General features: G+C 49.6%; 1 protein-coding gene across 2 annotated transcripts in view; it reads right to left on the bottom strand.

The window, feature by feature from the left end:
- Positions 1 to 6,809: 6,809 nt before the first annotated feature.
- MAP2K4 (mitogen-activated protein kinase kinase 4) overlaps positions 6,810 to 9,723 on the bottom strand; it is a 158,083-nt gene continuing 155,169 nt past the window's right edge. For both annotated transcript variants that reach the window (XM_030207980.1, XM_030207981.1), the window contains one exon: positions 6,810 to 9,399. In XM_030207980.1, coding sequence (XP_030063840.1) covers positions 9,286 to 9,399 — 114 coding nt within the window. In that variant the 3' untranslated portion in view covers positions 6,810 to 9,285. The remainder of the gene's footprint in view (positions 9,400 to 9,723) is intronic.

The raw sequence follows: 9,723 nt of genomic DNA, 5'->3' as shown, positions 1-9,723 counted from the left end.
GGGAGATTGCATATTTCTAACAGTAGTAAAAGCAGTTTTAGTGTTCTTCTGTGTGGCTTTTAAATTATTACTTTTTTCAAAACCAAATGAATGTTTGGGACATGCTCTAACTGCCCCACCCCTCCCCTCCCTCAGCCAAGTTGTAGAAAGGGCGAAACAACATACATGTATACACATACAAAGGCAATGCAGATATACACATACATACACACTTATACATGTAGAGGGGTTGGAAAGAATTCCACGAGCCAAGCTCAGCATGCTTTCCCCACCGTTTTTTTTTTTAAGGTTGTTGTTCAATAAAACTGTTATGATGCATGATGAGAAATCATTATGTTTCAGCTGCATTAAGTTCAGTGTAGTTTGTGTTTTGTTCAATATACCAGATATTCCCATTTTGTGCACAAGTTTCACATAGATGGTTAGAAGTAGATTATGGGTCCTATAATGCCATTATAGTGAGATGGAAAACAGTTACAGCTTTGATCCTAAATGGAAACAGCAGGCGGCTTGCAGTTTAAACAGCAGTTTTGTAGCATTAAGTGAATAAACTAGATGTCATTCTCAGAACACTGTGTGTAAAAAAAAACCCCAGAACCATACGCAATATTGAAGGCAACCAGAAAACATGAGCATAAATAAAAGAATAACTAGAACAGTCAATGAATTGTATTGGCTATTTCATGAAGTGTTTGAGCTTAGGAAGTGAAAGAGTGGCCTAGTGGATAGAGCACCGGTCTTTGCAATCCAGAGGTGGCCGGTTCAAATCCCATTGCTGCTCCTTGTGATCTTGGGCAAGTCACTTAACCCCCACTGCCTCAGGTACAAGGTAAAATTATGTATAATCATACCTGATAATTTTCTTTCCATTAATCATAGCTGATCAATCCATAGACTGGTGGGTTGTGTCCATCTACCAGCAGGTGGAGATAGAGAGCAAACTTTTGCCTCCCTATATGTGGTCATGTGCTGCCGGAAACTCCTCAGTATGTCGATATCAAAGCTCCATCCGCAGGACTCAGCACTTAGAGAATTACACCCACGAAGGGACACTCTGCCCAGCTCACCACCGCCGAAACGGGGGAGGGGAATTAACCCAGCTCATCCCCACACAAGTGGGGGAGGGGAATCCGTCCAGCTCATCCCTGCGGAGCGGGGGAGGGACACCACACCCGCCGATGCGGGGGGATCTGGCTTATCCTGCAACCGCAACCGCGGGAGGAGCTGACTGACCCTAACACCGCCGAAGCGGGAGGGGTACAAAGCTGCCCTACAGCCGCACGAAGCGGGAGGGAGTGCCGGCAGAATTTATGTCTCAATCCAGCCCCGTAAAACGGAGGGGAGAGGAATGCAGCAGCTCACTGTAACACAAACTCGTCTCAACTCTTGAAGAATCCAAGTGAAAGAAGAACTTGAACACGAAGTCCTCCTGAAGTAACTGAAGGCTAAACTTGAACCTAAAATTCAACCAGAATATAAACAGTACAGATATCTAGGAGGGGCTATGGATTGATCAGCTATGATTAATGGAAAGAAAATTATCAGGTATGATTATACATAATTTTACCTTCCATATCATCAAGCTGATCAATCCATAGACTGGTGGGATGTACCGAAGCAGTACTCACCCAGGGCGGGACATAGAAATCCCTGACCTCAACACTGAAGCTCCAAACCGGGCCTCCGCCCGTGCAGCCACAGTCAAACGGTAATGCTTGGAGAATGTATGAGCCGAAGCCCAAGTTGCCGCCTTGCATATCTCTTCCAAGGAGACGGATCCGGCCTCTGCCATCGAGGCCGCCTGAGCTCTCGTGGAGTGAGCCTTCAGCTGGATAGGCGGCACCTTCCCCGCGGCCACATAAGCCGCTGCAATGGCTTCCTTGACCCATCTTGCCACTGTAGGCTTAGCAGCCTGCAGACCCTTACGAGGACCTGCAAACAGGACAAACAGATGATCCGATTTCCGGAAATCATTGGTCACTTCCAAGTATCTGATGATGACTCGTCTCACATCCAGATATTCAAGAGCGGAGTACTCCTCTGGGTAGTCCTCCCTACGAAAGGAAGGGAGACAGAGCTGCTGATTCACATGGAAGCGAGAAACAATCTTGGGCAGGAAGGAAGGCACTGTGCGAATAGTCACTCCTGCCTCAGTGAACTGCAGAAAAGGCTCTCGACATGAGAGCGCCTGGAGCTCGGAAACTCTTCTGGCTGAAGTGATAGCCACCAAAAAGACTGCTTTCAACGTCAGGTCTTTCAGAGATGCCCTCGACAAGGGTTCAAAAGGCGGCTTCTGCAATGCTCTTAGCACCAGGTTGAGATTCCACGCAGGCACCACTGAGTGCAGAGGAGGGCGCAGGTGATTAACTCCCTTGAGAAAGCGCACCACATCTGGCTGCGAAGCCAGGGAAGCACCCTTCAGGCGGCCCCTGAAGCAAGCCAGAGCCGCTACCTGGACTTTAAGGGAACTGAGCGACAGGCCTTTCTCCAGACCTTCTTGCAGGAACGCCAACACTGAAGAAATTGGAGCAGTGAAGGGAGAAAGTGAGCCTGCTTCACACCATGCTGCAAAGATACGCCAAACCCTGGCGTAAGCAGTAGAAGTAGAGCGCTTCCTCGCTCTCAGCATAGTGGCGATGACCTTGTCTGAGAAGCCCTTCTTCCTCAGACGCTGCCGCTCAATAGCCAGGCCGTAAGACCAAAGGGAGAGGGATCCTCCATCACCACGGGACCCTGATGTAACAGGCCCTGCTCCACTGACAGCCGCAGAGGATCGTCGACTGAGAGCCTGATCAAGTCCGCATACCAGGGACGTCTGGGCCAAACCGGACCCACCAGGATTACCCTGCCGGGATGCTTTGCCACCCGGTCTAGCACCCTGCCCAACATGGGCCAGGGCGGGAACACATAGAGGAGCTCTTGTGTCGGCCACTGTTGGAGAAGAGCATCTACTCCCAGGGATCGAGGGTCCCGTCCTCTGCTGAAAAAGCGCGGCACTTGGCAATTGCCCGATGACGCCATCAGATCTAGGCTCGGCTGGCCCCAGCGCTTCGTGATGTCCAAGAACGCCTGAGCAGATAGTTGCCACTCTCCGGGCTCCAAGGTATGGCGACTGAGAAAGTCCGCCTTGACATTCATGACTCCGGCGATGTGGGCCGCTGAAAGCTGCTCCAGGTTCGCTTCCGCCCACTGGCAAAGACTCATAGCCTCCTTGGCTAGAGGGGCGCTCTTGGTACCTCCCTGGCGGTTGATATAGGCCACAGCCGTGGCATTGTCCGACAGGACCCGTACAGGCTTCAACGCCAGTACCGGGATGAACTCCAATAACACCAACCGAATGGCTCTGAGTTCCAGGAGGTTGATAGACCACTTGCCTCTGCAGGAGACTAGAGCCCCTGCGCTGTCCTTCCCAAGCAGTGGGCTCCCCAGCCCATCAAAGAGGCGTCTGTCGTGACGACAATCCACTCCGGGGTCACCAGAGGCAATCCTGCAGACAACTTGTCTGTCTGCGTCCACCAGCTCAGCGCCTTGCGCACTGCTGGGTCCACGGGAAGGCGCACAGCATAATCCTCCGACATCGGAGTCCAGCGCAGCAGCAGAGATAGCTGTAGTGGTCTCATATGAGCCCTGGCCCAGGGCACTACTTCCATCGTGGCCGTCATAGAGCCCAACAGCTGCACGTAGTCCCAAGCCCGAATAGGAGAGGCTACTAGGAACTAGTCCACCTGAGCCTGAAGCTTGACAATCCGATTGTCTGGCAGGAACACTCTGCCCACTTGGGTGTCGAATCGAACTCCCAGATACTCCAGGGACTGAGTCGGGCGCAGCTGGCTCTTCTTCCAGTTGATGATCCATCCCAGGGAGCTCACAAGAGCAACTACCCGGTCCATAGCTTTGCCGCACTCTGCATAAGAGGGGGCTCGGATCAACCAGTCGTCCAGATAAGGATGGACTTGTACTCCTTCCTTTAGCAGGAAGGCCGCTATGACCCCCATTACTTTGGAAAAGGTCCGCGGAGCAGTAGCCAACCCGAAAGGGAGGGCTCTGAACTGGAAGTGTCGTCTCAGGACTGTAAAACGCAGAAAGCGTTGGAGAGGAGGCCAGATGGGAATATGCAGGTACGCTTCCTTGATGTCCAAGGAAGCCAAGAACTCTCCTGCCTTCACTGCCGCTATAACAGAGCGGAGAGTCTCCATGCGAAAGTGCCTCACTTTCCAGGCCCGATTGACCCCTTTGAGGTCGAGGATAGGCCGGACAGAACCTCCTTTCTTTGGAACCACAAAGTAAATGGAGTAACGTCCCTTGCCAATCTGATTTTTTGGCACCGGAACGACCGCACCCAGGCGGATCAGGTTGTCCAAGGTCTGCTGCACTGCCACAGCTTGACCGGAGACTTGCAGGGAGAGAGTACAAACCCGTCTCTTAAGGGTTGGCAGAACTCTAGCTTGTAGCCGTCTCTGATGACTTCCAGCACCCACGCGTCTGAAGTTATAGTGGTCCACTCGCCCAGAAACGAGGACAGCCGTCCTCCAATCTGCACTGGGGCGTGGACCAAGGCCCCGTCATTGGGTACGAGACCCTGGGGGAGGACCGGAGGGAGCACCTCCGGGACGGCGGTCTCTGCGAAAGGAATGCTGCTTGGGGGAGAAATTCCTCTTGAAGGAAGAGGGGGCAGAGGAACCCGACTTGCCCGGGCGGTACCGACGGGCTTCCAGCAACCGTCCTCTGGAGGTACCGGGACGAGTACTAGCCCGAGCCCTGACCTCTGGTAATTTCTTGCCCTTAGACGTGCCGAGATCGGTCACGATTTTGTCCAGCTCGACCCCAAAGAGCAGCTTGCCTTTAAAAGGCAATCTAGCCAGGCGGGATTTAGAGGCGTGGTCAGCAGACCAATGTTTCAGCCAAAGCCACCGCCGCGCAGAGACTGTCTGAGCCATGCCTTTAGCTGAGGCTCTCAAGACATCATACAGCAAGACTGCCAAATAGGCTAAGCCCGATTCCAGGGCCGGCCAATCAGCCCTCAAGGAAAGATCCGAGGGGGAAGCCCGCTGCACCATAGTCAGGCACGCCCTGGCCACATAGGAGCCGCAAACTGAGGCCTGCAAACTTAAAGCAGCTGCCTCAAAGGACGACCTTAAGGCCGCCTCCAATCTTCTGTCTTGGGCGTCCTTTAGGGCCGTGCCACCTTCCACCGGCAACGCCGTTTTCTTAGTCACCACAGTGATTAAAGAATCCACGGTAGGCCACAGATAGGCCTCACGTTCACTCACAGCCAAAGGATAGAGGCGGGACATAGCCCTAGCCACTTTAAGGCTCGTTTCCGGGACATCCCATCGAGCCGCAATTAAGGTGTGCATGGCATCATGCACGTGGAAGGATCTAGGCGGGCGCTTCGTCCCCAGCATAATGGCAGAGCCAACAGGGGCTGAGGGAGAGACGTCCTCCGGAGAGGAAATCTTCAAAGTGTCCATGGCCTGTAACAACAGGTTGGGCAAATCCTCTGGGCTAAAAAGCCGCGCTGCAGAGGGGTCATCCGCTCCATCCGAGCGGGGATCTATCTCCTCCAAGGAATCCGCAAAGGACCGTTGGGAGACCTCAGACACGCTGCCCTCATCTACATCGGAGGAGACAAAGTCCTCCAAGGCCTGGAAATCAACCCGAGGGCGTTTACCTCTGGGAACCTCAACCTCTTTATCAGAAAAGGGAGCAGGGGCAGCGTTTTGCATGAGGAAAGCCTGATGCAGCAGCAAAACAAACTCGGGGGAGAAACCCCCCAGACTGTGCACTTCCGCAGCCTGGGCAACAGCCCTAGACGCACTCTCAACCGGCGCTCGCAATAGCGGGGGAGAGACATGCTGCGCATCCAAAATGGCGTCCGGCGCGAAACTCCGCGAAGGAGCCGCGCGGGAAGAACGGCGCTTAACTTTAGCCGCTTTGTGCCGTCGCCCAAATTAAGGGCGTTCATGGCATTAATGTCTCCAACCTCAAGGGCGGCCCACGAAGAAGCCGTCCGAGCCGCGTGGCCGGCCAAGATGGCGGAGGCGAGGAGCGGGGGATGGGCGTTTATGGCGGGAAAAAACCGCCACGCCGGAGGAACGACCGGGACATTCATCGGTCACTAAACTGTCACCCATCAAGGGCGAATCAGGTTGTAAAACCCCCGCATCCCCTCTAGAAGCGCTCCAGCGATCCGGGGAGCGACCCTTTGCGCCCTCGCCCTCCGACGCCATATGCCACGAGGAGAAGAATCGGGGAACCCCCTGCCCGCTATAAAAAGGTAAAATTACCTGCTTGCCGCTCCGAGCTGTAACGAACTGGTGTCCCAGTGAGTAGCTGCAAGAACGTTTAAAGAAACGTCGAATTAAACGCCTTTAAAGACGTTTAAAATTTTTTTTTTTTTTAAACGGAGCCAGCGGGAGGGGGGAGAAAAGGAGGGACCTGGCACCACCAGGTTTGCACTTGCTCAAAAGAGCCCTCAACCCCAGGCCTCAACAAAACCTAAGGATTAGGCTTGGAGGCCTAGCCAGAGCTGCTGCTGTGTGTGACCACCACCTGCTGAGATAGAGAACATACTGAGGAGTTTCCGGCAGCACATGACCACATATAGGGAGGCAAAAGTTTGCTCTCTATCTCCACCTGCTGGTAGATGGACACAACCCACCAGTCTATGGATTGATCAGCTTGATGATATGGAAGCTGATTGTGAGCCCTCTTGGAACAGAGAAATATCCAGTGTACCTGAATGTAACTCACCTTGAGCTACTACTGAAAAAGGTGTGAGCAAAATCTAAATAAATAAAGTAACAAGGTCACAGTTACATCCTAGTTTTATTACAACTGACCTGCAGGCAAAAGTATAGAACCATTACATAAACACTTAGATTCCATGTATAATATCTTTAAATAGAGAAGGTCAAACCAAAATAAAAGGATAAAATACCCTAGAGCTCTTCCAGCCAGATGTTACGTTTCCAAGCTCCATTTTACAGACAAATAAGGCAATATCCCTGCACATCAGCAGTTTATCATTTTTATACATTTGTCTATGGTACAAGAGAAAATACCCCGCAGATCTCACACTGTACACTTCTTACACTATTTTCACAGCTTGGGAACATTATACACCTTATTATTTTTTGTTTCTGTTTTTGCTTTTTTTTTTGTTTTTTTTTTAATAAAGATACACTGTATTAAACACCTCATCCATAATAGTTTATAATAATCTATGATTAATAATCTATTAAATTGCCATTCTGTACAGTCATCTGCATCATGGGAAAGTCCAAGGACCATCCTTTTCTTCCCCTCAACATTCTGTTCTGCATTAAAAGCCCCTGTTTCTGCTTCCCCAAAAGCAGAACTCAAAAAGTCCAAAAATGGACTACAAATAAAAAGGAAAGCTACAGTTCCTGGTCCCAGACAGTACCCCCAATCCTGCCTGGGTCTGGCTGACAGCATGGCTTTAGATGATTACTATTCAATAGCTTTGCCAGACCCACTCTGGGGAACGTCCAGTGTGTGGGAATAAAGCCATACTGAGAATGGGAGAAAGAGAAGTAAAGTGATCTCAGAAGTAAAATAAAAATAAAAGCAGCAGTTCACTATGGATCTCTTTCAGATATTAAAGAAACTCAGTTGGAAAAACGAACAAATGGAAAAATGCCTGCATGTGTCAGTGCAGAACATGTCTAGGATTTCTGCACAAATTTCTACTGAAAAACTAGGATCTCGGCTGTTGGTGCTGCTTTGTTTTGCCAATAACTGGTGGTAAAGAGGCTTTTGCATGAATGAAGAACCTGTCAGTGTTTGTATGGTGTCTGGTGACTGCTGCTCTGTACTGCTGTGTATTACTCAGGATCCCTATAAAAAGGGGGGGGGGGGGCAGAATAGGTTACTGTAATCATTATCTACATTCCAATATCTGCATACATTAACTAGGAGACTCTGGAGTTGTATTCTGCTGACTAGAAAATGGATTGTGTAAATATGGGTTGGAAGACCGGTCTCTGAATGTGGTCAGTCTACTGGAGTCCCAGCATGCCTTTGGCCAGAAAGCCTGGAAATGAGGCTGTCATGGACCCTGGCTGGGACGTGAGTAGGTGGCCACTGGGAAGGGATCCCTTGAGGAGAAAGAAAGAGGTCAGATTCGCAGAGCTGGTTAAAGGCCAGTCTTCTTCAGCATTAGTCTTAGTGCTAAGGACAGGCTAAAAACAGCACTAACTTAGCAAAGCAAGAATGCTAATGAAAAAAAGGACATGAACATAAAAACACCTGGCAAGACAGGAGTCTAGACAAAATTTGGAGAAGGAATCCGGCAGAAGTAGACAAGAAACTTGAACAAGACACATGGCAGGAAAACAAAGAAGTAGCAGCAATGACACCCACAATGAACCAACCCAGAGGTAGGACAGAAACTCTCAGCTCTCTAGGCTCAACCCAAGAGAACCAATGACGATAAGACACATCCAACAGAGACAGACAAGGACAGAAGATACCAGAGCACACATCCATCCAAGAGAGACACAGAAGAGAAGGGATCAGCTGTCAGAGCCCAAGTGCATCTCTGAAACTAAGATGAAAAAGAGCCAGGTGGCATATTCTCAGTGCTGGTGAAAGACGTCAAACTTACCATAACACTAACATCCTATCTTGCAAAGCCTATGCATCTAGTATTAAGACCAGCAAGAATTGGGACATTTTGGGGAACAGCTGAGTATATGTTGGACCAATAAAAAAAGAAACTGAAACTGAATAAAACAAGCTGTTCCAGGAACACAGCAGCAAGAAAGTGGGAAAAGGGATTATCTATTGCACTTTGTGAAGAGAGAACATACCCTCCCGAGCCCTGCTGCACAGGGACTAGGAAGCAAAGGCAACACGCAGGGCCTGACTGATCTCTGGGAAGAGTCTGACAGCAGGAACATTCCAGCGAATCACACAACAGCCTCCGTACTTTTCCACTTTAGAGTCTAGAAATACATTCTGGGTGCCATCCAAATTGGGTGAACACACCGAGCTATACTTACTTGTACATTTCATTAATCTATATGTGAAGGAGCAAGTTGAGGGCCTGTCCCTCTCTCCTGATCACTACTAACACTGTGTGATGGGGTATTAGACAGGATGCATTTCCTAGGTGAGAAGAGTATACAGACATGATGAGAACACCAATCTTATTGCACATGGTGTCTGGGCGAGCGTTAAAACACTGCAAGAGGCGCTGACACTTGTGTACATCTCATTTTCTTCTCAGCCCTTTTCCTGGAGTTCTCTGTAGCAGCACGGTTAGTCCACATACATAGGGGAGCTGGGGGTCACGGGCATTTGATCGAGGATTTTACACACGTATCCCGCCACATCTACAGCGCGCTCTTCATACATCAGGATGAAGGTGTGTTTCTGAATTAGGACAGCAAAACACAACAAATGCTTTCTATTATTATTTATATGGAGTAATTTCTGTGTAAATGATAACATGAGGTGCTATTTCCTTAATAAGATGATCAATAGAAATCAAACAAAATAAAACTTGGAAAAGAAAATAAGATGATATCTTTTTTATTGGACATAACTTAATACATTTCTTGATTAGCTTTCGAAGGTTGCCCTTGTTCGTTTTCTTTTCCATGTTTTATTTTGTTTGATTTCTATTGGTTACCTTTAAAAGTGGACTAACACGGCTACCACACCACTCTACTTAAGATGATAAACATATATGTAGAA

The sequence above is a fragment of the Microcaecilia unicolor genome, chromosome 6, assembly GCF_901765095.1.
Source record: "Microcaecilia unicolor chromosome 6, aMicUni1.1, whole genome shotgun sequence".
Lineage (NCBI taxonomy): Eukaryota > Metazoa > Chordata > Amphibia > Gymnophiona > Siphonopidae > Microcaecilia > Microcaecilia unicolor.
Note: the sequence above shows the minus strand (reverse complement) of the source record. Positions and strands in the feature narration are given on the sequence as shown.